General features: G+C 49.2%; 2 protein-coding genes across 10 annotated transcripts in view; one reads left to right on the top strand and one right to left on the bottom strand.

Annotated features, from left to right (window-relative positions):
- Positions 1 to 6,215, top strand: part of ZNF692 (zinc finger protein 692) — an 11,558-nt gene extending 5,343 nt beyond the window's left edge. For 2 of the 4 annotated variants that reach the window (XM_003935286.4, XM_074385499.1), the window contains exons 10-12: positions 342 to 456; positions 3,521 to 3,620; positions 3,786 to 6,215. In XM_003935286.4, the coding sequence (XP_003935335.3) occupies positions 342 to 456; positions 3,521 to 3,620; positions 3,786 to 4,092 (522 nt within the window). In that variant the 3' untranslated portion in view covers positions 4,093 to 6,215. The remainder of the gene's footprint in view (positions 1 to 341; positions 457 to 3,520; positions 3,621 to 3,785) is intronic. The other 2 variants (XM_074385501.1, XM_074385500.1) reach the window with 1 other exon arrangement.
- Positions 4,745 to 26,081, bottom strand: ZNF672 (zinc finger protein 672). Of its 6 annotated transcripts, none has more exons than XM_010345824.3 (4): positions 25,810 to 26,081; positions 9,842 to 9,997; positions 8,489 to 8,593; positions 4,745 to 7,139 (listed from the first exon to the last, which is right to left on the bottom strand). In XM_010345824.3, exon 4 carries the CDS (start codon positions 6,917 to 6,919, stop codon positions 5,546 to 5,548), a length of 1,374 nt encoding a protein of 457 aa, XP_010344126.3. In that variant the 5' UTR covers positions 6,920 to 7,139; positions 8,489 to 8,593; positions 9,842 to 9,997; positions 25,810 to 26,081; the 3' UTR covers positions 4,745 to 5,545. The 6 variants fall into 6 exon arrangements, with proteins under 6 accessions (XP_010344126.3, XP_074241604.1, XP_074241605.1 ...); XM_074385503.1 differs by lacking the exon at positions 25,810 to 26,081 and adding an exon at positions 15,588 to 15,675; XM_074385504.1 differs by lacking the exon at positions 25,810 to 26,081 and adding an exon at positions 15,071 to 15,312.

Here is a 26,081-nt window from a genome sequence, read left to right as displayed (position 1 = left end):
ATTCATGATTAGGTGAACCAGGGGTGTCACCCAGAGTGATACTTTGTTCAGGGAACGCTGTAGGACATTGCAGGGTAAGACTGTGGCAAGGAGGTGAGACAATAGAAGTCAAGCACAGAACGGTGTGATGGGAGAGCTGAGCAGTCAGGATGGGATGGGTGTGGTTCTCATGGTCTAGGTGAGGACTGAGCCTCAAGGAGATGAGCAGGCCATGACAGGGAGAGCTGCTGGGGCCTAGGGCGGGGACAGAGGAGCATGCCTGCTGGGTCTGCTCAGTTGATCTCCCTGTGGAGGGCTATTCTTTTGCCTCTTCTCTCCCCACCACCCCCTTCCTTCTCTAGCACCACAAAAAGTACCAACACATCCACCAGAAGTCTTTCTCCTGCCCAGAGCCAGCCTGTGGGAAGTCCTTCAACTTTAAGAAACACCTGAAGGAGCACATGAAGCTGCACAGTGGTGAGTAGTGGAACCCCATCTTTCTGTGTGGGACCTTTTACCTTCCTCTGTGGGTCGCGTCACCCCTGCTCTATAGATTTCATCACCTCCCACTCTGTGGGTTTCTAGTTTCCTCTGAGGGCCAACTCTGACTCATCCTGCATGCCCTGTGTGTTGAGCACCTGCTTGCTTTAGACTGTTCTGGGTACTGGGTACAGCAGTGAACGGCGCAAGCAGCGCTAACCCTCGTGAGACATCCACTTTAGTGATACAGGGCTGTGAAGAAATGTGGAAGCAAGGGGAAGGAAAGCATGAGGAGCTCCTGTTGGAGAAAGAGAAGATGCTTTCAGCAAAGACCTAAGTGCAGTGAGGAATGGAGAACTGCCCCTTACAGACTATGGGCAGTGCCTGTGGGAAGGCCGTTAGGTGGTACCTGGGTGACATGCTCCAGGAATAGGGAAGAGGCCAGGAGCTGAGAAAGGAGAGAGGTCACATAGTTGGTGGAGGCCTCTGAGACCATCCACAGGACAGTCTGACATCTGCTTCGGGCAAGATGGGTGCCATTGCAGTCTTGAATGGCAGAGGGACATGGCTGACTTTTTAAAAGATCATTGTGGCAGCTATGAAGAACAGGGGGGCCTCAGATGAGCAGCGCCAGGCGCTCAGCTGTGAGAAGACTGCAGAAACATGCAAGGCAAGGTGGTGCCTGGATTTGCTGGTAGCAGCTGGGTCGGTGAGGAATGGCTAGAGGCCAGTGTGTGTGCAGATGGAGCCAAATGGGGTGCTGTGGGAAGGATGGGCTGGCTACAGTTGAGTGGGCAGGGAGGAGCTGAGTAACTCAGAGGATTCTAGCCTGAGCAGCCATGCAGAAGCTGATGTGATTTCCTGAAAACAAGGGAGAAATGGGCTTGGGAAGGGAAATTTGATTTGAGACATGCTAATTAAACATTCAGGAGATGTGAATGTGGAGATTAGGGGAGATGTCAGACATAACTATAAATATAAGTGTGTGTGTCATGAGCATGTGAGTGGTGTTTAGAGCCATGGGGCCAGAGGGTCCCTACATAGAGGGAGTGTGTGTCATGGTCCTCCAGCCATTCATTAAAGGGCAGGCCAGGTACGTGGTCAGGAAGATGAAGGGAGTGCTGCTTGAGGAGCTGAGTACAGAAAATGCTCCAGGGAGAAAGGGGCAATGATTGCCAGTGCAACACACCACCAGATCTGGCAGTGGGGCAGCCCCCAGCTGACAAGGTGGGACTGACGGGAGGGCGGTGTAGCTGTCGGTCTGACAGTCACAATGGAACGCGCTCACGGCGGAGTGGAGACACAAGTGTGGACAACTCTGTGGAGTTTTGCTGTAAGATGGGCAGATAAATGGAGTGTTAGCTAGAAGGCTGTGGGCTCAGGGTGCAGAGATGGAAATGATTCCATACAGAAAGGCTTGCTGCTGAGGCTGGAGTAGGGTGGGAGACCTCAAGTGAGGAGCTGCTCTTGAGGGGCAGAGTGGGGAGCTGTCACAGGGTAGGCCGTCTGAGTAGTCATTTATATGGGCACAGATGCAAGTTGAATAGTGGATTTGGTGGGCAGAAGATGTGGGTGTTCTAGTTTCTTAGCAACTTTAAAAACAAGAGCACTGCTGAATCAGGTAGGCTGGGGGTGTTGCAGGCTGGTGGGGAAAGGAGGTGGTGTGAAATGTCTTTTGTATTTCTAGAAAGTTGGAAAAGTGAACTGATGAGGGAAATGCAGACGCAGTAGGGCAGGAAGGACTTGCGGTTATAGATGAAAAGGGTGGCGGAGAGGAAGACTTTGCCCTTCCGTACACTCATGTACACCAAAAGTTATGTTTATCCTGAGTTGGGCTTTAACCAAGCAAGTACAGTGGATGGAGAGAGGGACAAGAAGATTGGTAGTGTGAATGAAAGAAGGCAACAAAGATGGCTGTCGAAATGCAGCTGAGCAGGGATGGGCTCAGAGGGAAGATGATAGGGCCAGCGGACTGGCCTCATCATGGGATTATCATGGCAAGAGGACAAGGAAGGAGGCCCTGGCAGGAACCAGGAGGCTTGAAACCACAGTTTCCTTTTCTCTCCCCCTAACCTACTGTGTCTTAGAAGAAACTGCAGTGTCTGAAGTGGTGCAGTGTGTGGGTGTGACCTGAGACTGGTGGCTGAGGAGGGTTAGCGATGACGTCCGTGAGGTCAGGGAACAGTGGGCAGTAGTGGCGGCTGACAGGAGTGGAGGGGCCGAACCCAGAGTTGTGTGGATGGCGGGGGAGTGATGGGAGCCAAGGAGGAGGCTGCAGGTATGTGTGTGTGTGTGGTCTGATGAAGGGGTCTTCAGAGAGGTGGTGATGGTAGAGGTGGTCTAAAGGGCATCATGAAAAGCAAACACACCTTCTCTACTGCAGGCCGTGAGGTTTGGTGGGTTAGAAAAACCACAGCAGCCTGTGAGAGCTGCTGGCAACACAGTGACCATGGGCAACAGGCAGGTGCTATTGGAACAAGCAGGGAGGGCAGGTTCAGGGAAAAAGAGGAGGGGATTGGCTGCCTGCAGACAGGTAGTTCCACAGGGCCCTGATAGAGTCTGCTGCCGCTGGGATATGCAAGCCTGAATGGGTGGTAGATGACTCCAGGTGCCAGGGACTGTCCTGGGGCCTTGAGCTTCAATCGTAATTCCCATCACTGACTCCAAGCTTCTGCTTGGGGCTGCTGCCTAGTGCCTTTAATTCGTACTAAGGACCCAGCTCTCCATTCCATGTGTTTCCTTTGAGAAGGAGCCAGGCTAGAGGCTCAGAGGTGGGGTAGTGTACCTCCATTGGGAGTTCATTGGTTTGAGTGGGATTGGCGGGCAGGGGGTAGGGGGACAATAATGAAGTCTTTTAGCTGGGTTCGTATCTTACTTGGTTGTCATGACTGACCAAATAAGAGAGGTCCAGACGGGCTCCATGATTTGGATAACAACTGATTAGAACTTGACCCTCCTGACCTCTAATACTGGTGCACTCCTATGAGGGAGTTGGGGAGGTGGGCCAAGGAGGGGCCACAGGGTGGGCACAGATGCTGGAGCGCCCCTCCTGTGCCTGCAGACACCCGGGACTACATCTGTGAGTTCTGCGCCCGGTCCTTCCGCACCAGCAGCAACCTTGTCATCCACAGACGCATCCACACTGGAGAAAAACCCCTGCAGTGAGTGCTGGGGTGGGGGTCTGTGGGCCAGGGGACAGAAGGGAGGCGGCGGAGCTGGGGAGCTCGGCATACAGGACACCTAGGCTGTGGGGAGCAGGAGGGACCCCCTAGGGAAGTCAGGATGGCCTGAGGCCTGTACCTTCCCTCCTCTGTCCCTGGCTGCAGGTGTGAGATATGCGGATTCACCTGCCGCCAGAAGGCCTCCCTGAACTGGCACCAGCGCAAGCACGCAGAGACGGTGGCTGCCTTGCGCTTCCCCTGTGAAGTCTGCGGCAAGCGCTTTGAGAAGCCAGACAGTGTTGCAGCCCACTGTAGCAAAAGTCACCCCGCCCTGCTGTTAGCCCCCCAAGAGTCACCCAGCGGCCCCCTAGAGCCCTGTCCCAGCATCTCTGCCCCTGGGCCTCTGGGGTCCAGCGAGGGGCCCAAGTCCGTTGCATCTCCTCAGGCTCCAACCCTGCCCCCTCAGCAATGAGCTCTCCAGCTTTGGCTTTGGGGAGCCGGACTCCAGAGACTGAAAAGGAGCAATGAAGAGAGAGTCTGCTGAGAAACACCAGATGCTTGGTCCCCAGGAACTAAGGTGACAGAGTGCAGAGTGCAGGGTGGGGGCAAGACTACTTTAGGCTTCCTAAAGGACAAATAAACAGAGTATTTTATGTGGGCATGTATGGGCAGAGTGAGTGTTTTGGCACCTGAGGTTCAGAAACCTGGATCCCTTTGAAAGCATGTACCAGAATGCAGCTTAAGTGGAGGCTGTTTCTACCTCTGAGCCTTTCCAGACTCACCTTGACACTTTGCAGCCCTTTCCTGTGGAGTAAAACACTCACTCTTACACTCAAATAGAGCAGGCAGAGATAGTCTGGAGAGTGCTGGGTCACTCCTGGTGGACTAGCTGGAGCAGAAATGGAGGCATATGACCCTGGGCTATCTTGTACTTCCACCGGCAGAGAAAACCCAATGTGTAGGCCTTGTCTCACCTTTCAGTGTGGAATCAAGCGGTCCTCCATGTAAGATCACTGAGCTGCCTTGGGAAGGCTCAAGAGACCCTGGAACTGAATGGACCTGCTCTTGGATCACTTCCAAACTCTGGTCAGCAGCCTTAGGTTTGACAAAGGGGGCGCTTGGCATCTAGAACCCAAACAAACAACTTTATTTCACTAGTCATTAGCAAAAACTGTTGACCAGTTCAAGGGGATTTTCCATCCTGCCCCCTCCCTGTGGTGGAACCTATTTCCCCGTGGTTCCCATGATGTGGAAACAAACTCATGCTCCACTTGGCATTCCTGGCTTTGTGGACCCTCATGGTTTTGGCCTCGGTCTCAGCAAAAATGTCCATCTGGCTAGGGAACATTGTCCTGAAAGGCGCGTTGATCTGCCCTGGGGACACGTGGCCATGCTGAGAGCCCTGTCCACTTTCATGTGGTGGCCACCAGGGAGCAGGCAGCGCCCAGATGGAGACAAGAAGACCATAGGGCTAGTGATACGTAACTACAGCCAAATTTGTGCCTGTTACCTGAAGAGGCAGGACAACAGAAGCAATCGGGAAAGGAGAAGCAGAAGAGATGCAGGCTGGAATAAGGAGATAGGACAAGGGCAGGAGAATCAGAAACACCAGCAAGCACAGTAGCATTAATGGGACACACCAATACCTGGGCTCTTGCACACAGGGGAGTCTAAGGTTTCCCTCTGCACCTACACCTTAGGAGAGATGCTGTTCTACCAGGACAGGATGGCAAAAGAGTTGACAGGGAAGTAGGTGTAGAGGCGCGGCAGGAGGCCAAGTGAATGGCTGCCAACGGAAACGGGAAAGGCAGGAGGCCACATGCTCTTCCCAAACCTCCCTCTGCAAGCTGCCTCACTGGTCCCTGTGATGCTATCTAGGTGCTTGCCTAACCACCTTTAAAGAAGCCTCAGCAAGCCTCGCTCAACTAGGACACAAAGAACCCTGACGTTTCTTCAGCCGCCCCCTCTAAGGCGAGGGCAGCGCCTACCGCGGCCTGGATGGCAACAGCGGCAACAGCGGCAGCTGCGGCGGCAGCGCGCGCGCGCGTGTGGGCTCGCTGATGCTGCGACAGCGAGCGGCTATGGCTGAAGCACTTGCCACACTCTGCACACTCCGCTGGCCGTTCTCCCAAGTGCGTCTTGCGGTGGAGCGCAAGCTTAGAGGCGACGCTGAAGGCCTTGCCGCACTCGGGACATTTGTGTGGCTTGTGGCCAGCATGGTTGCGCCGATGAACGTTGAGATTGGACACGCATGTGAACCGCTTGCCACACAGTTCGCAGCGGTAGGGCTTCTCGCCCGTGTGCGTGCGCCGGTGCTTGGTGAGGTCTGAGCGGTCGCTGAAGCGGCGGCTGCACTCTGGGCACGGGAAGGGCTTCTCGCCGGTGTGGATGCGCTGGTGCACCACCAGGTCGGAGCGCTGCCCGAAACCCTTGCCGCAGGTGGCGCATGCATGTGGCCGCTCGCCCTGGTGGCTGCGCCGATGGCGCAGCAGCGTGGAACTCTCGCTGAAGCAGCGTCCGCAGTCGCCACATGCGTATGGCTTCTCGCCCGTGTGCGTGCGCTGGTGGCGCACCAGCGTGGCACTCTCCAGGAAGCCCTTGCCGCACTCCGGGCACTTGAACGGTTTCTCCCCCGAGTGCGTCTGCAGGTGTCGCGTCAGCGTAGAGTTCTTGCCAAAGCTCTTGCCGCACACGCCACACAGGTGGGTGTCTGAGGCACGGGGTCGCCTGGGGCTCCGGGACACGTGGACGCGCACGTGGCTCCGCAGTGCGGCGCCGCTTCGGAAGGCTCGCGGGCACTGCGCGCAACGGTGGCGTGGGCCAGCAGGGTCCGAGTTTGTCCCCTTACGGTGCGCCCGCACCTGGTGGAAGCGCAGCGCACTCTGTCGGAATGCGCGGGCACACAGCGGGCAGCGGCGGGGCCGTTCTGGCAGATGATGCCGGCGGCGGTGCAGCAGTAGCGCCGGGAGGTGCGGGAAGCGGCGGCCGCATGTACGGCAGAGGCACGAGCGGCCACGCTGCCGGTGTGTGCCCAAGTGTAAGTCAAGGCGGCTGCTGTGGCGGAAGCTTTGGCCGCACTCACTGCAGATGTAGAGGGTCTGGCCAGCATGGCTGCGCCTGTGCGCCTGGAGGTCGGCAGCCCCTGCGCAGGGCTCGCCGCATTCTAGGCAACTGAAGCGGCTGTCGCCGCCGTGAGATCGTTCGTGTCGTAGCAGCACTGAGCTGTAGCAGAAGCTCTTGCCACACTCGCCGCACATGTAAGGCTTCCCCGCTGCCACCGTTGCAGATATGGTGAACATAGTGAGGATGAGTTCACAGAAGGTGCCACTCACACTCTGGGATCCACCTCCTGATGCTGTGGCTAAGTGTTACTTTTCTTAAGGCCTGGAAAGGGCAATGTAACAGAGAGGAAAGGAGGCGGCCGTGAAAACTGGTCCGATTCCAGGGGTCTTCTCTAAGGGGCAGACACTGCAGCTGTCCAGAGGTGGGATGTGGCCAGTTTCACCCTGCACCACGAGCCTGTGGGGAGAAGGTCATTGTGAGCTTCTGCAGCAGCTCCTGAATAATGGAGAGGGGAACATGAACTCCCTATTTCTTATACTTCCTCAGGTAATCCACCTCCAGGATTCCCTTCTCCAAGACAAAGCAAAGCCATGAGCGTCCTCGAACCACCTGCGAGGGCAGGAGGGACAAACTACAAGTGTCCTGGAGAACAAACAGGAATCGATTCAAAGGGGAGCTTGCATTCAGCATGGGAGCCATCAGCACTGCTCTGAGGGAGGGGAACGCAGATGGGGACCCTTGACTGGAGACACATGAGGAAAGGACCCAGGGGGAATGGGCGGTGAGAGGCTCCCTAGGCTTAGGCTATACCAATGCCTTCCTCCAAGACCCGGGTTTCCTGAGTCACTGTCATGAACCCAGCCAGGCTTGGGTGGCAGGGACAAAGCAGGTAATGTGATGAAGCACAAACAGGTCCAGCAGCAAGAGCCAGCTAAAGGGCTCAGACCCCAAAGTTACTGAAAAGGCTGGGGCCTAGCCAAGGGAAGGCATTTGAGAAACCCCAAAATACTGTTCCTTGGATTTGGACAGCACTTGATAAACACACTATCCCATGCCAGTATACAGCCCCAAAGTTGAGAAAGCAACTCAAGACCCAGAAAAGGGGTAAAAAGGGAGCATAGGTAATTCACCAAAAAATTATTAAAAGTTGGTGGCATTATCCAAGAAATACTTTTCACATTTCCAGGAAAGACTGGGGAGAAGGAAGGGGCATCCTTTCTATAGTAATTGTCAGGATATCCAAGTTGTTTGTGAAGGTTTGACTATCATGAATCTGATGAAGAAAACCATATTGTTTATAAACATTCTGCAGCATTTCTTCACTGTCCCAGCTTCTGGGATCTGAGAATCTGGAGTAGCAGAAAAACTCCTTTATGGAGACCAAATCTGCTCTATTATCCTGTTTGTCTCATATGATATCCCTGAATTATTCTGACAAGCTGGTCCAGGCAGCTGTCTGGGAGCAGGGTCAGTCTTTGTAGTATGTGCACGGAACTGCACATGCCCTCTAGTCAAGAGCACAAACGTGGCTGCTCTCCTCACCTGGCTAGCCTCACCACTGACCACTGCTCTCAAGGCCCACGGGTCAATCTCCAGCCTAAATGGACAGTAGTTAGTACAGGATAGCCCTTTGTCACAGATCAGGGAGAGGAGGCACACAAAATGGTCTGCTGTCACTTTCCTCTTAACAGATGAAAGTTCATCATAAATACGCAAAACTTTGGTTAAAAATACCCCCACAGACAGGGTCCTTATGTTTTGGATACAAATGGGGTAAAGTGAAAAAAGCCTTGAAAATAGCAAACCTGCAAGCCCAGGCTCTGGAGCTTCTGCTCCCCTACAAGGCTGGGCAGGAGTAGCCAGCGTGGGATGTCCTCCTCTTGTGCCTCTGGAGTAGGATGTGCTGTGCCCTGCAGAGGTGAAGTAAAACGGAAAATGTGAATTACAACTGAGAGAGGGAAAAAGGGAGGGAAATATTTTCTGGAGGAAGGTATTTAATGGACATTTTAAAATATAAAAAACTAGGGAGAACAATATCATAAATCACTCACCATTTTATCATTCTTGTTTCATTCACACCACCACTCTGCTTTTTTTTGAAGGGGGGGAGGCCAGGGAAGGTTCTAGAACATTTTAAATCCCAGACATCTTATACAAACAGTATGATTAGTATGATTTTTTTTTTTTTTGAGACGGAGTTTTGCTCTTGTTACCCAGGCTGGAGTGCAATGGCGTGATCTCGGCTCACCGCAACCTCCGCCTCCTGGGTTCAGGCAATTCTCCTGCCTCAGCCTCCTGAGTAGCTGGGATTACAGGCACACGCCACCATGCCCGGCTAATTTTTAGTAGAGATGGGGTTTCACCATGTTGACAGGATGGTCTCGATCTCTTGACCTTGTGATCCACCCGCCTTGGCCTCCCAAAGTGCTGGGATTACAGGCTTGAGCCACCGCGCCCGGCCGATTAGTATGATTTTTAATCAAAAAATTCAAGCAGGAACTCTGGAATAGACTTTTTTTTTTTTTTTTTTTGACAGCCTCTCTGTGTCGCTCAGGCTGGAGTGCAGTTGCTGGATCTCAGCTCACTGCAACTTCCACCTCCTGGATTCAAGTGATTCTCCTGCCTCAGCCTCCCACGTAGCTGCGATTATTGGCAAATAACACTGTGCCTGGCTAATTTTTGTATTTTTGGTAGAATTGCTGTTTCGCCATATTGGCCAGGCCGGTTTTGAACTTCTGATCTAAGGTGATCTCCCCGCTTTGGCCTCCCAAAGTACTGGGATTACCGGCGTAAGCCACCACACCCAGGCTGAAGCAGACTTCAGGGAGAGTCCCTTGGTTCCTCCAGAGGGACTTTCAACCCAGACACATGAGCTGCTAATTCTAGTTAGACGTCAGTTCAGAGGAATGTTTGCCCTTCTGAAAATAAAAACTTCCCTGGAGACTCAGTGGCTGATCCCAAATGCCAAGGAAAGCAATGCTCATGCCCCACTGAGTGCTCTGCCTCCTCCTTCGGTATCTGGAGACCATGGTACCTCTCAAAGCATATTTCTGGGAGCCCGCCCTTGCCCAGGCCACTGCCTCCCAGGGCACATGCCCAAGGAAGACAAATGCACAAATGCCAACATGCACACATAAATGGCATATAAATAATAATACCATTTCCTTCCATTATGGATGCAGAGTAAGACACTCGCTAGTATGCAGGATTTGGAGCTTGAGTGCCAAAGCAGGCTCTTCAAGTCTCTCTTCTGTATCTCACCCCATGCTGGAGCTCATTCCACAGGCAAAGGGGTCTGTGTTTGGAGTGGAAACCTAAAAGAAAAAATATTACTGTGCCAAAAAAAGAATGACGTCTAGACCATCCTAATTCCTACTCTTCTGACTGAACGTGAGTTTTTGGAAAGAGGGAAGGGGAAAATCACGTGTGAATTGGTGAAAATTCTCGTTGTTGAATACCTTTCAAGCATTTAATACAAATACTATATATATAACAAAAAACAAAAAACAAAAAAACCCCCGGGTATTAATAAGGAAGATAAGCCAACAGAAAAACTAATATTTATAACATGGTCAAGATGAACTTCTGAGTTTTATATGTCACTTGTTTTTTTTTTTTTTTTTGAGACAGAGTTTCGCTCTTGTTACCCAGGCTGCAGGGCAATGGCGCGATCTCGGCTCACTGCAAGCTCCGACTCCTGGGTTCAGGCAATTCTCCTGCCTCAGCCTCCTGAGTAGCTGGGATTACAGGCACGCGCCACCATGCCCAGCTAATTTTTTTATTTTTTTTTTAGTAGAGACAGGGTTTCACCATGTTAACCAGGATGGTCTCGATCTCTTCGCCTTGTGATCCACCCGCTTTGGCCTCCCAAAGTGCTGGGATTACAGGCTTGAGCCACCGCGCCTGGCCTATGTCACTTGTTTCTTAATAGATATTGCAGGTATTTTATACCATATCTAAATTAATCACAAATCTCAAATCCAGAGTGTTAGATTTAATCAGGATTTAGAACATTTATCAACAATCTACTGTGACAGATTTTTCTTGAGTTGCATCCTTCAATCAGAATAAAGATTTTTCTCCCCTGGTTATCTGTTTGGCCATGCCAGTATTTCTGGGGTGGGACAAAAGACCTCAAAAAGTCATTATTCACAAGAATCAAGTGGTCACCTTGAAATCAGAGTTGGTAAACATGGTCTGGACAGCAAGGGTTAGGGCTCAGGGGAACTCTCCAGTGCTGTGCTGTCAACTACAGCAGCCCAGAGCCACATGTGGTGACCGAGCACTTGAAACATGACGGTTCAAATTGAGATAAGTGGTAAGAGCCAAATACTCTCCTCATTTCCAAGACTTACTATTAAAAAGAATGCAAAATACTTCATTAATAATGTTTAGTATTGATTACATGCTGAAATGATTTTTTTTGATATATTGGGTTAAATGAAATACATCAGAATACATTTTGCCCATTTTTAAAGAAAATTTAAGATTACAAAAGTGGCTTATATTTTATTTCTGTTGGATAGTGCTTGTCCAAATGGCCTTTCCAAATCCTTGAACAAACAAATGGGGGCTGGCCCACTTCCGTCCTTAGAGGGCTTTAGTTGGGAAAAGTTCACTGACCCTGCCTGACCTTCAGAGCTTCAGTAAACATAGAGTTCCTCTCATTTTCCAAGACCTTAGTTCCTAGCCACCCTCTATAGAAAAGTCCACCTGCTGTTTTGGAAACTGGACATCTAGACCTGGTAGGGAATTGGGGTTATGACTTATGGAAAACCTTCTCTCATTGTGACTCTCAGGTGAAAGCATACCAGTTGTTACTGGTAACACACAATCACATGTTTGTCCATGTTTCCCTTTCGTCCTCCCAGTAGCCCTTTGGGTGGCTGTTACCAGTAGCCCACATGTGACATGGGCTTCCTATGCAGGCTTGTCCAGTCAGCACAAGTGCACAGCTGGGTCTGGGGACAGGAGTAAGGCAGCAGGCCAGATAGCCCATCTCTCACTCTCCCTGGGGCAGCCCCCACCCCTTCCTAGAGGCCCCAGGAGGCTTGTAGCAGCTCACTCAACACCAGGGACAGACCTGGCTGGGAAGTTCACAGAGAAGCACCAGGCAGCCAGGGAACAAGGAGGTAAAATGCCAACCCCAAGAACCACCACTTCGGGCCCTAGGATTGCTCTGTGTGCGCTGTGTTAACCTTAAAGCTCTGGTCCAGAAATGGAACGGTCCCCATGACGAGGGGCAGGAACTGGCAGTGGGAGGATGGGAGTTGTAGCTGCATAAGGAGAGGTGATTCTTCTGCTGGCTTCTCCTTGTATTCTTACCCCTCAGGATCTGAATGATGCTGCTATCTATAGGATTCTGTGATACCCCTAGACTGCCCTGAAATCCAGATGAGATAGAAGCAAATTATCCATTCCCCACTCTAGAAAGGGTATGGAGAAGAAGTTTCCCTGGCCTTCAGAAGGCAGCTATGGGGCCTTGCCACTTACAGTTCCTTCTACCAGCAAAACTCTCTCACTCCCTCATTCAGGACTGTCTACTTAACCCTTTCCCAGAGAGGCTCCTCCTGCCTCCATACCTACCTCACACTCATTGCTTAGCTTTATTCTTCCTTATCTGGGATGCTCTGGCCACACTGGCCTTCAGCATTGCCTGTGTCTCAAAGGAACAGGATAAACTCTCACTCTATGTTCTCTGTCTACATCCATACCTTCTCTACGCTTCCCAGATTTCACAGGAAAATCTTTGTGAAACCAAAATTTTCAAAAGAATATATGTGGACCATGATCAGACTTGGGCACGTGGGGTAGGAGTGAACTGTTATTCCTGTTTCCACCAGCACCTTAGACATGTCAGACTGAATCTGAAGCTGGAAGAAGAATATATTAATCAGTGAATTTAACAGGAAACAGGGATTACTATCCACTCTGGAAAGATTTAAGCCCTAATCTAGGAGGTGCTGATAGGGTATGGAATTCAGAGCACCAGAATTGCCACTCCCTGCTTCCTTCTCTCCATAAAGAAACAAAATCCAGTACTTCAAAAGAAGTTGCTCCTTCCAGCTTCAGATTCAGTCTATGTTTAAGGAGTGGTGGAAATAGGAATGACAGTTCGCTCTCACCCAAGTGTTCCAGTCTGACGGTGAGCCAATATGTTTTTATTTTGGAGACGGAGTCTCACTCTGTTGCCCAGGAAAAAGTCCAGTGGCACCATCTCAGTGCGATTTCGGCTTACTGCAACCTCTACCTCAGAGGTTCAAGTGATTCTTGTGCCTCAGCCTCCTGAGCAGCTGGAATTACAAGCTTGAGCTACCACAGCTAATTTTTACATTTTTAGTAGAGGCAGGGTTTTGCCATATAACCCAGGCTGGTCTCGAACTCTGGGCCTCAAGTGATCCTCCTGCTTCAGCCTACCAAAGTGCTGGGATTACAGATGCAAGCCACTATGCCCGGCCCAAATACATTTTTTGGGGAAGTTTTGATTTCACAAAGATTTTCCTGTGAAATCTGGGAGCCATAGAGAAGGTATGGGTGTAGACAGGGAAAGAAGAAACACAGTGAGAGTTTGTCCTGTCCCTTTGAGACACAGGCAACACTGAAGCCTAGAGTGGCCAGAGCATCCCAGATCAGGGAGAAGGGATTATAAGGTATTGTGCACCTTCCTTGGGCCTAGCAAGGACCTGGGCACACAGAAGGCACTCAGCGCTTTTTATAAGTGACATATTAGTCTGGAATCCAGTTTTCCCAAACGTTAGGTTCCTGGAGGAAAGAGCCTGACTACAGTCATCGTATCTGCCATAGCGCTACCTGCTGCATATACTGCAAATACTCTGCTTTGGTTTACTGAGTTGAGCCTGCAACCTGTGTAGCAGAGAGAGAGAGGCAGGAGTCCAAATTCTGTTTTTTCCCACTACTAGCTGTCTGATCTTGGACAGAAGACTTGGAGTGTCTGATCCTCCTGCCTGGGAAAACTTTAGTAAAGAAAGTGTGGTGGCTCATGTCTGTAATCCCAGCCCTTTGGGAGGCCAAGGCGGGCAGATCACCTGAGGTCAGGAGCTGGAGATCAGCCTGGCCAACACGGTGAAACCCCGTCTTTACTAAAAACACAAAATTAGCTGGGCATGGTGGTGTGTGCCTGTAGTCCTGGCTACTTGGGAGGTTGAGACAGGAGAACTGCTTGAACCCGGGAGGTAGAAGTTGCAGTGAGCTGAGATTGTGCCACTGCACTCCAGCCTGGATGACAGAGTGAAACTCCGTCTCAAAAAAAAAAAAAAAAAAAAACTAAGTCTTGCTGGGCATGGTGGCTCACACTTGTAAACCCAGCACTTTGGGAGGCCGAGGCAGGTGGATCACTTGAGGTCAGGAGTTTGAGACCAGCCTGGCCAACATAGTGAAACCCCGTCTCTACTAAAAATACAAAAATCAGCCAGGTGTGGTGGCGCCCATCTGTAGTCTCAGCTACTGGGGAGGCTGAGGTGGGAGGATCACATGAACCCAGGGGGCGGAGGTTGCAGTGAGCCAAGATCACACCACTGTACTCCAGTCTGGGCAACATAGTGAGGCTCCATCTCAAAGAAAAAAAAAAATTGCTAAGACTGAGAACTGCGGTTGTCCAGTATTTAGGATTTACTCTCCTTAGAACAGTGCCTTTTGTTGTTTGTTTTTTTGAGACAGGGTCTTGCTGTCACCCAGGCTGGAGTGCAGTGATTTGATCACTGGCTTACTGCAGCCTCGACCTCCTGGACTCAAGTGACCCTGCAACCTCAGCCTCCTGAGGAGCTGGGACTATGGGCTCATGCTACCACACCCGTTTAATTATTATTATTATTTCGTAGAGATGAGTGTTCTCACCATGTTGCCCAGGCTGGTCTTGAACTCCCGAGCTCGAGAGCCTCCCCCTTTGGCCTCTCAGAGTGCTAGGATTACAGGTGTGAGCCACTGTGCCCAGCCCTGGACAGTTCTTTTTTTTTTTTTTTTTTTTTTTTTTTTTTTTTTTGAGACGGAGTTTCGCTCTTGTTACCCAGGCTGGAGTGCAATGGCGCGATCTCGGCTCACCGCAACCTCCGCCTCCTGGGTTCAGGCAATTCTCCTGCCTCAGCCTCCTGAGTAGCTGGGATTACAGGCACGCACCACCACGCCCAGCTAATGTTTTTTTGTATTTTTAGTAGAGACAGGGTTTCACCATGTTGACCAGGATGGTCTCGATCTCTTGACCTCGTGATCCACCCGCCTCAGCCTCCCAAAGTGCTGGGATTACAGGCGTGAGCCACCGCGCCCGGCTGGCCCCCACGATTAAACAAGGGAAGCTGGCTACTCATTTTGGGGCTCGGTGGCTGGCACTTAAGAGCCGAGCACAGCTATCCGCCGAAGGAGGAACATGGCACCTTAACAGGTCGCTCTCCGTGACCCACAGCAGCGCAGCCAATCCTGGGCCGCCTCGGTCGTGCGCGTCACGAGTTGCTGGGCAAACTTTCCTCGGGCTAGCGCCTTCCCACCCCGGGCCTACCGTGGCCCGTGGCCCGTGGCGCAGCCGACCTGGAGGGCGAGACCGGATACCAAACACGGAGCTAGAGAGGGGAGCGCTGACCGCTGCCGGCACCCGGGGGCACGCTGCCAGCACCCCTTAGGCCGGCTCGGCCTGACGATGCTGCCGGTGGTGACGCCGACCCGAAGGTCACCCGGGGGAAGCAGCGAGGACAGGCGGCGGGGAAGGCCTGGGAGGGGCTGCAGCTGCCCGCGGACCCGGCCGGCCGGCCGCTCGCTCCGGTGTCTCCGCGTCACTCCCAGCCCCGGCGGCGCTCCCGACCGCCACAGACACGAGCCGCCCGGGGCGGACGGGCGAAGACGAGCCGCAGCTGAGGACCGCCGGCCCGCGCCCTCCCCGCCCTTCCGACCCCTCACCGGTCGCCGACGGGCTCCTCCAACACCGCGCGGTTCCCACTCGGCCGGCGGTCGACCCCCGCCTCCCGGACTGCGGGACTGGGCGAGGGAGCGACGGAGGGGATGACGGCGCGCGCGGCCTCCGAGTGAGGGCAGCGAGGAGGCGCCCGGCCTCCGGGGAGCGCAAACTCCCGTCCCGCCTGCCCACGCCGGCTCGTGGTCCGTCTCGCGCCAGCAGCGTCAGCGGCTGCCGGGAGGACTGAGAGGCCGGCGAGCCGCGCAGCAGCCACAGAGCCTCTCCGGGCCCAACGGAGGCGCGGGAGGAGGCGGGACTAGGAGAGGAAGCGCAGGGACTCCAGTCCCGGGCCCCCGCGCGGGCCAAGGCCCCGCCCTCCCCCCGGACTTGGCCAATTCCTGCCTCCTCCTTTGCCTGTCGGCCCGCCCCTGCGCCTCGTCCCGCCCAATCAGGGGAAAGGGCGCTGAGCCTGCGCGCGCCTCAGCCCCGCCCTACGGAGTCCGGGGAGCCGGGCGGGCCGCTGCGCAGTCTTTCCACGGCTCTTCCGGCGGGAGTGACGCACCCTGACGGGGCCCGAAGGTAGCTTAGCGCCTCCTTGTAAGTGAGGCCACCTGTTCTCTCTCAGTCCTCACCATGGCCCTGCCAGGGGAAATCCGGGCATTTTCCCTTATTTTAGGTGCGGACCCCACAAGTTAACGAGGTGTAGGGGTTGCTCCCGGTCGGCTTGCCAGCTGTCTCTCCATGACTCTCCTGGTTGAGCTGCCTGGGCAAATGGTGCCCCTAATGTCTACTAGGCAGTGCTACCAGTGTTTTACGGAAACGCATTTTGGGAGCCTGACCATTCTTTTCTTAGTGTGCCTGTATCAGAACAGACGCCCAGGGATGGCCCTCAAGGTCCCTTACTGCTCTCATCTTCCTTTCGAGGTCACTTAGTACCACTCTTCCAGTTACACATCTTGAGCTCTGCTGGGCGGGGGGGCGGGGGTCCCTTAAATTAGTGTACACTCACATCTGGCACGCTTGGCCTGGAAAACTCTCACCCTCTTCTGTTTTATTAATTTCTAAAAGTTTAGTCAAACGCCATCTCCATAAACCTATGCTAGAATGCCCCTCTCCGTCCTCAGTCCTGGGTATACATCCATGTGTCAGTGCAGCCTCCTGCATGTTTACTGTCGTTACAGTCAGATGAACACTGTTCCCCCATAGCTTAAGGGACAGGCCTTGTCCTACTCATGAACGATTGATCCCTTGAAGTAGGCGTCCCCAAACTTTCTACACAGGGGGCCAGTTCACTGTCCCTCAGACCGTTGGAGGGCCGCCACACACTGTGCTCCTCTCACTGACCACCAATGAAAGAGGTGCCCCTTCCTGAAGTGCGGCGGGGGGGCGGATAAATGGCCTCAGCGGGTCGCATGCGGCCCGCGGCCCGACGCCTGCTAAAGCATGAGCACAAGGCCAGCACACCACAGATGATGGAGTGTTTGCTGACCTGCATATGACAACATAGATTAAGGAAGACAGATCTGGTAGCGGCAGGCAAGAAAGCTGAAAACCAAGACACAGGATGCAGGTCTGGAGTGATGAGGTCCTGAACCAGGAAGGGATAAAATTGAGACATGGAAAATGTGCTTGAAGTACACATATTGTTATTGTAAAGAATCATACACAGATAAGGTAGTATTATGTAGAGAGTGACTAGTTGAAGAGAATTCCAGAGTCTTTTAGCCAGAGAAATGGACTAATTTAGACATATCTGGACTCATTGCTCATTATTGATACCATGTTTTTAAGGGCACTGACACACTTGGCTTAGGATGGTAACTAGGATGGTCATATAATTGAAGGGGCAGGATATATTTAACCTAGAGACCTTTTTTGTGTGTACATAATGACTGTACACAAAATCTAACAAACTTTAATGTGAGGGCTGGGTTAGATGACTTTCTTTTGTGTAGCTTTGGAGGGAAACACTTGAACAAAGAGGGGAAAGAACAGGAAGCTGGATTGGGGTTTCCTGTGCTATGGGAGTCATCACGGTGGGGGATGATAACTGTAACAGAAATGCTGAGTGTAGTGAAAGAAAGGTCAAGGATGAAGTTATGTGTATATCTGTCAACTAAATATATCACATGCAAATGGTTTTCTCTGCACATCTATATCAATAAATGACAACCTTTAATGTGGTTCTGTAAATATTCAAAATATTTATGAGCTACTACATGCCAGGTAGTGTTTTTTATTTATTTATTTATTTTTTGAGATGGAGTTTCGCTCGTTACCCAGGCTGGAGTGCAATGGCGCGATCTCGGCTCACTGCAACCTCCGCCTCCTGGGTTCAGGCAATTCTCCTGCCTCAGCCTCCTGAGTAGCTGCAATTACAGGCACGCGCCACCATGCCCAGCTAATTTTTTGTATTTTTTTTTAGTAGAGACGGGGTTTCACCATGTTGACCAAGATGGTCTCGATCTCTTGACCTCGTGATCCACCCGCCTCAGCCTCCCAAAGTGCTGGGATTATAGGCTTGAGCCACCGTGCCCGGCCCCACCAGGTAGTGTTCTAGATGTTGGCAATAACAGCTGTGAATCTACTAGATGAATCTCCCTAAAGTTCTGATTGCAGCACATTCCTGCTTAATAACAGTCAAACATTTATATTAACCACCACATGAAGATTACTCTTCTGGTGTAATAGTCAAGACCCTCTTCCACCTATTCCAGCCTGTCTTTCCAGGCTATTCTCTTAAACTCTCTATTAAACTGGATCACTACCCACCTACCTTCTACATTTCTCTCAGCTTGACATACACTTCTCCTATTCCTCCACTTTTTCTTGTCTGCCAAAGACTTACTTATCCTTCAGGCTTCTGTTCAAATGCCAACCCACTCTCAAAGTGAAAACCGTATCTTCTTCTGAAGACCAGTAGTATTGTTCATCCAGCAATTCCTTAAGTATTTATTAAAAACCTGTTGTCTTTGCAAGCCACAAAATGCGTAAGGTATTTCCTCTGTATTTACATCCTTTATCATGTACTTTAATTTAAAACAGAGTCTTGATCTGTCACTCAAGGCAAGAGTACAGTGGTGTGATCTTGGCTCACTCCACTTCCCAGTTTCAAGTGATTCTCATGTGTCAGCCTCCCAAGTAGTTGAGACTACAGGCACGCACCACCATGCCCAGCTAATTTTTGTATTTTTAGTAGACATGGGGTTTCACCATGTTGACCAGGCTGGTCTTGAACTCCTGGCCTCAAGTGATCTGTTGGCTTCAGCCTCCAAAAGTGCTGGGATTACAGGAATGAGCCACTGTACCTAGCCACCATGTACTTTAGAATAATGTGCATACTTTATTTATCCTACTAAAGTATAAGCTTAAGGGCAGAGTCAGTCAGTGTCTAGGTGCACATTTCTGAACACCTGCTATGTACAAAGAAATGGGCTAAGTATTGGAGACAAAATGGAGACTAAGTCCTTTCAGGACATGCTGAAGGCAGGCAGATCCCTATCACCCACCTTGCCCCCAGACCTTGCCATCCTATCATGTGCAAAGTACAAAGTGGTATAGAGATAAAACAGGAAGAATAGGGTAATTCTGCAATAGGTCATCAGTAAACTTCATTGACTCAGCTTGTAACCAAGAGTTTGTATAGGGGTCTGTAAATGGAGGTGACCATTATTTTCACCTCCCCTCTACAGACCCACACTGAGATATTTCTGCCAATGTGATGGGACTGGGTCAGGCAGAGGGATTAGATGAATAGGAAAGGAGTGAGCATGAACTCAATCCAGCCTGACAGAAGGAGTAGAGGAGATTCAGAATCTCTGTGGAAGACACTGAGTGGGGTGGCACAGGACTTCAAGAAAGTAGAGTGGGTGGAGGTATTGGAAGAGGAACCGCAAATAAGTGTTGTGCTAAATCAAGGAATCCCTCCTTTCCACAAGCTTTTGAAGACCTACTAAGTCTACAGCTGTCTCGGTAATAGAAATATACAGATGAACAAAATATGTTCCTCTACAGTATGGAATCTATCCCATACCCAAGGGTGTAGGCTTCCCTCAGTGAGAAGAGGAGGAGCCACGGTGTATCAGGATTTGTAAAGAAGGAATTTAGAGGTGAATAAGTGAAGCCATTTCTAAGTGGATGACATTTCTCAGAGGCTACAGGTGGATTAGCAGGGGCTGAAGGCACCCTAGAGCACCAGTATCCAAAAAGAGGCAGCTGCAGCAGAAGCCAGTAAAGCCTTGGGGGAGGAAGAGGAGCAGGACATGGTCAGATTTTGGATTCCTATGTCAGGAAACGGTGGACAGTGTCCAATGCTGAAGTAAGTAAAATAGCATCAAGGCAGTTGGGTTTGGCTACAGGGCACTTTCAGTGGTTTATGAAGTGAGACAGAAAGGAAGGGAAGTAAATGTTACCGGCATGCAGAGCAGGCACACAGTACATGGCTTACATTACTGCTGGGGGCAACTGAAAGGCAAATAAGTAGGGCAAAAGTATAGATCACTATTTCAAATCCCTGTCTGAAATGTGAGGGCAATGGATATTCACAATGTCAAATATCAGATGTTGAAGGTTTACTTCAGTGGTAGAAGGACCGAGAAGATTGTTTCAACTGAATTTATCTTGTTCCTATATTGCTAAATACAATGTTTTCTATTCTTCAAACGTTCTAATTTCAGTTACAATAAAAATGTTGCCTTCAAGAGCAGGGTAGCTTCCCGTTCTTCCCCAGATAACTCCACAGATGTCAACGGACACAGTTTTCAAATAGAGGAAAGAACCAAGTACAGAAAAGTGAAATCTAACAATTTAGAATAATGAGAACTGGGAAGACTGGGCTGACTAAATCCTAAAATGCAGATTTTATATATATGTTTAAGGAATAAGATTTGTATGAAGTTCAAGTTGCAAACATCTTGTAACGCCGTATCAAAATGGATTTCAGGAAACAAGAAAATAAGTGAAAATATAAACTGAATCAATAACAGACATATTAATCTTAATGGCTTGACACAGAGGATTTAATGTCTTTTAAGTTAAACAGTAACCTTAACAGAAAACTATTGGAGTTTGTGCTGCTTACAGTCTGAGGTCAACTTCAAGAACACAAACATTGATTCCATCGGAGAGAATGCTACTTATTTTTACATTTGTACAGGTAAACTAATTGTGAAGAACTACAGTAAACTAGATAAAATTGGAATAGCACAAAAGTAGAATATTTGTTGAGAGGATATTTGAAGATCAACTTCCTTTAAAATACAAATTCCTAGTCCTTAATGACAATTTTTTGAGTTATGTTATATAAAAATTATGTTCAAAATTCACATCTAGGCTCAGTGGTTCACAAAATAGAAAATGAGCTTAAAAATCACAAAGCAGAGCTTTCAAGGGAAAAAATCAGTTTCAAAGCAAAATGCAAGGTAAGATACAATCGGTTTTTATAACTGAAACCACTTTAAAGGTTAAGAACAGTAGTATAAATAATAATGGTATCACATGCAAACCTGTAGGATCTTTAGAAAGTATTTTGATTTTGGTTATTTTCACAAACTAGAGCATTTAAAATGTAAGTAGATACATTTACACTTAACATATGATATTATGTGTTGCTATAAATTATTTTTAAAAACCTTAAATACTTTTGTCTGTGTTTAAAGACTGGTTCCACCACTTAGCAGCAGTATGACCTTGGACAAGTTATTTAACCTCCTTGTATGTCAATTTCCTCAACTGTAAAACAAAGGTACAATTTACTGCAGTTTGTATCAAATGAGTAAACCAGAACAGTGTCTGGCACAAGGCAGACACTGCATAAGCGTTTACTGTTTTTATTATGAAATGTGTTGAGCAACTTGGGGAGGTAATTTACCTCTGGAAAACTTAGCAGATTTAACGAGGGTAAAAATAAAGATTTTTAGTAATATAGTTTAAGTCAAGCATGGGGGCTCATGTCTGTAATCCCAATGGTTTGGGAGGCTGAGGCAGGAGCACTGTTTGAGGCCAAGAGTTCAACCAGCCTGAGCAACATAGCAAGTCCCAATCCTCACAGAAACAAAAATAAAACATTATCCAGGCATGGTGGTACAGGCCTGTAATCTTAGCTTCTTGGGAGGCTGAGGCAAAAGGATTGCTTGAGCCCCAGAGCTAAGGCTGCAGTGGGCTATTATCAGGCGACTGCACTCCAGCCTGGGTGACCAAACAGCACCCTGTCTCTAAAAAAAATTAAATAAACAAATAAATGTAATACGGGCTGTCCCTTTCATTAACATTTTTTAGTAGATTTTATATATTTCTGGGAGCAAGTTTTCAACTGGATTTTAAACAAAGTTTTAGGGAGATATAACTGATACGCAAATTACACACTGTAAGTACAGTTTGAGAAGTTCTCACATATATAAGCCCTCAAGAAAGTCTCACTACAATCGAGATAGAGAACATATCCACTACCCACAAGTTGCTTCATGCCACTTTGTAATCTTTAACACCTCCCCCACCAGGCAACCACTGATCTGTTTTCTGTTACTATACATTTGTCAACTAATATGTTTAATCAGCAGTTAATGATGGTATGTATTAAATGCATAACTGATAGTGGAAAAAAGTTAAGAACTATAAAAATGTAGCTTATGTTGGTATCTCAAAGGCTGATGGATCTCAGAGTGTGATCTGTGGCGAGTCTGTGGAGACAGAGCTCCAAGGAAGGAACAGTAGACATGGGTAAGGACTGTAGCCATGCACTAGGGTAAGGGAACTCAGGGAAAGTAGGCAGCTTGAGATGGTCAGAGGCTAGCATCAGGGCCTGGAACACAGTAACATTTAGGACAGGGTTTTCAAACTGTGAGTATCTTTTGTCATGAAACCAACAAAAATATATCCACCAGCATTTAAAAATAGTATACAAACATTAATGTGCTTTATATATAATTTGGGTAAAGGTTCCAATCTTTTCCTGTACCTTTTTAATGAATATATTTAGACAGCTACATGTATACTGGGTTGCAAGGTAAAACATGTATCTGGGTTGTCTTCCAATTAGTTTGAATCTCACCAGTTTATAAAATCATCACCATTGGCAAGTCATGGTGGCTCACACTTGTAATCCTAGCACTTTGGGAGGCTGAGGCAGGCAGATCACTTGAGGTCAGGACTTGGGAGACCAGCCAACATGGTGAAACCCGGTCTCTACTAAAATTACAAAAAAATCAGCTGGGCGTGGTGGCATGCGCCTGTAGTTTTGACTGAGGCAGAAGAATCACTTGAACTTGGGAGGCAGAGGTTGCAGTGAACTGAGATCATACCCATGCACTCCAGCCTGGGCAACAGAGTGAGACTCTACAATCAGTCAATCAATCAGTCAATCAATAGAGTACCATAGACCAGCAGCTAAAGGGGGACTGGGATAGTGTCCTTTTTCTCATCATTCCCTGAAATTCTGGCACATAACAGGCAGTCAGTAAAGACATACAGCATAAAGAAATGAATCAACAAGCAAGAGAAGAGGAAACCCAGCACTAGGGTTACTCAGAAACGACAGGATAAGAAAAAAAGAGAGAAATAACCCAGTGTCAGATGTCAGTGATGTGGCAATACTGAGAGCATGGATGAACGTATCTTTGTAATTCCTATGAATTGGCAGTACCTGAAGCCAGATTGTAGAAGTGAATGGGAAGAAAGGAAGTGAAGAAAAGACAAATGATAGTGGAGACTAAGAGGCATCTGTTTGTTTTGTATTGAAGATATGAAAGTTCAGTATGTATTCAGAAGAAGTTACACAGAAAAGGCAGGTTCTAAAAATGTGCTGTCCAGGAAAGGAAACACTAGCTACACAGAGCATTTTTTTTTTTTGAGTTGGAGTTTCACTCTTGTTGACCATGCTGGAGTGCAATGGCATGATCTCAGCTCACCACAACCTCTGCCTCTCAGGTTCAAGTGATTCTCCTACCTCAGTTTCCCAAGTAGCTGGGACTGTAGGCATCCGCCACCACACCTGGCTAATTTTTTATTTTTAGTAGAAATGGGGTTTCTCCATGTTGGCCAGGCTGGTCTCAAACTCCCAACATCAGGTGATCCACTGCCTCGGCCTCCCAAAATGCTGGGATTACAAGTGTGAGCCACTGCACCTGGCCTGAACTATTTAAAATAAAATAAAAAATGCAATTCCTTTATCACACTAGCTCCATTTCAAGTTCTAAATGGCCACATGTGTCTACAGACTACCATACTGTGCAGAACTGAGTAACATTTCCTTCTTTGCAGAAAGGTCTTTCGGACAGTGCTGCTCTAGACAAAAGTTTTAATTTCATCATGTTTGTGCTGGCTTCAATAAAGACGTGTAGGTTAAATCAATGCACAGTATTCCCCAATCTCTACTCAAACATTATTCAAACCCAGCAGAAAAAAACTACTGCGGGATTATATTACAATCCATACATGATAGAATCACATTTGGTCTCAGTAGGTGAGAGTTAACCTTGGAAGAGACCAATTCAGACTTTAAAGGGGCTGCTAAAGCTCACGATATGATCTAGGGGTCTGGGCATTGTAAGTATTCATAGTATTTTCCCACCAAAGATCTGTGACAAGTAGCAGCAGTTTGTGATTGCTAAGCATTACACAGAGAAAAGGGGCTTTGGGATGGGGCATAAGAATGACAGGTATTGGAGCATTGCTGAATAAGAAAGCCTGAAGAATTCAGGCTAGGGTGGACAGACATCTTGGGTAAAATGAGGTTATTATAGTGAAATTCTAGTTCTACAAAATTAACGTGACTGGTAGAGAACAAATAAATCATGTTTATCACCTTATATTTAAATTTTATGGTTTTTGTATGGCACCTTAATAACAAAAAGGACTGTGGTAGAAGACTAAGGCATATTATCTATCAGAGCGTCCACTTAGACAATGTTACTGAAGATCCTGACTTACTGAAATTAGAGAAATCACTTTTGTAATTTTAAAAAACCCTCCAATTTAGTGGAAAAATCTGTTTTCAATCACAATCACCTCTTTCAAAGGAATGTATTTTGCTCTGCTCAATTAAAAAAAATTGTTATTCATGGGGTGAAGGGATAGAAGAAATGGACTGAGAACTGTAGAACTCTTGGCACATGACTCCATTCAAACCTCTCAATTACTAAGAGACAAACTTTACATGGCTTGTAGCATATAAGAGCATGTCTCTAGATCAACCTCAGCTCCCCCATTAAAATGCCTGCCTGAGAAATCTCAACGCTATTAGGAGAATTTACTGTTTGTTCTAGCCAACCCCTGATGACAGGCTCCTGACCTACCTTTCTCAGAGCATTTATTAAGGGCTTACAATTACGAATCCTTCCTTCTTCTCTTTAGGGTGTTTATGTGTCTCCTACAACTCAAGAGGTCCTTCTCAAGGACCTGAGAGCCATTCCTCTGAAATGGGATCGTCAGGAAGGGCAGAGCCTCTACCTCCCAATCTCGGCGCAAGAGTAACACTCTAGGCCATGCGCAGTGGCTCACGCCTGTAATCCCAGCATTTTGGGAGGCCTAGACGGGTAGATCACCTGAGGTCAGGAGTTTGAGACCAGCCTGGCCTACTGGCGAAACCCCGTCTCTACTAAAAATACAAAAATTAGCCAGACGTGTTGGCGCACGCCTGTAATCCCAGCTACTCGAGAAGCTGAGGCAGGGGAATCGCTCGAACCGCGGGGGAGGGATGGGGGGCAGAGGTTGCTGTGAGCCAAGATCGCGCCATTGCACTCCAGCCCGGGCAACAAGAGCGAAACTCCGTCTCAAGGTAGCAGACACATCTGGCCGAATCGCATTACCCTCATCAACCTGTAACGTTTCCCTTTTCTGACACTACCGAGCCCTGATCACCTTCCTTGCCCCATTCTCCCTCTGAAATGCCCAGTCACTTCTGTGCACGTCGGAACAGAGGTCAGCTCTTTCCTTGTCTGTAAGCAGTTACTGAACCGAGTTTTTTCACTGCTTTCATGTCTAGCTGGGTTATCTTTAACAGGATCGAAAAGGAAGGGGAATTCGGTCCATTTGCCTTTTCCATCTGCAGGGCAGACTGAGTTGGCTTTGAGGAAGTTACGCCTTCCGTAAAAACGAAACATCCAACCCCGAAGCCCGTCCCCCTGGGCCTGGGCCCTTGCCTCACCAAGCAACACCTCCCGGCGACAACCAGGCCGCTGGTTCCCGGGCCGAGGTAACGACACACACTGCGTGTGACAAACTCCTGCTCACCGAGGGCATCGGAGCCCGGGCGCACCCGGGAATCAACCGCGTTCACGGCATTCACGGTGTAACCGGTGACCCCACCACATGTCGTTCAAGGTGCGAGGTACGGAAGCCTTGAGGACTGGGATTTACCCCTCGGAGCTGTTCGCCGTCCCTGAGGGCTCCGCCGACTTCACTGGAGTGAGGAAAGTCACTTTTGGAAACCGACTTTTCCTTCCTCCGCCGGCGAAGTCGGCCGGCACCCGTGCCGCTGTCGTCCCCGCCGCCACGGCCGGAAG

This window comes from Saimiri boliviensis, chromosome 14, assembly GCF_048565385.1.
Source record: "Saimiri boliviensis isolate mSaiBol1 chromosome 14, mSaiBol1.pri, whole genome shotgun sequence".
Lineage (NCBI taxonomy): Eukaryota > Metazoa > Chordata > Mammalia > Primates > Cebidae > Saimiri > Saimiri boliviensis.
The sequence above is the reverse complement of the archived record's forward strand: the minus strand, read 5'-3'. Positions and strand labels throughout refer to the sequence as shown.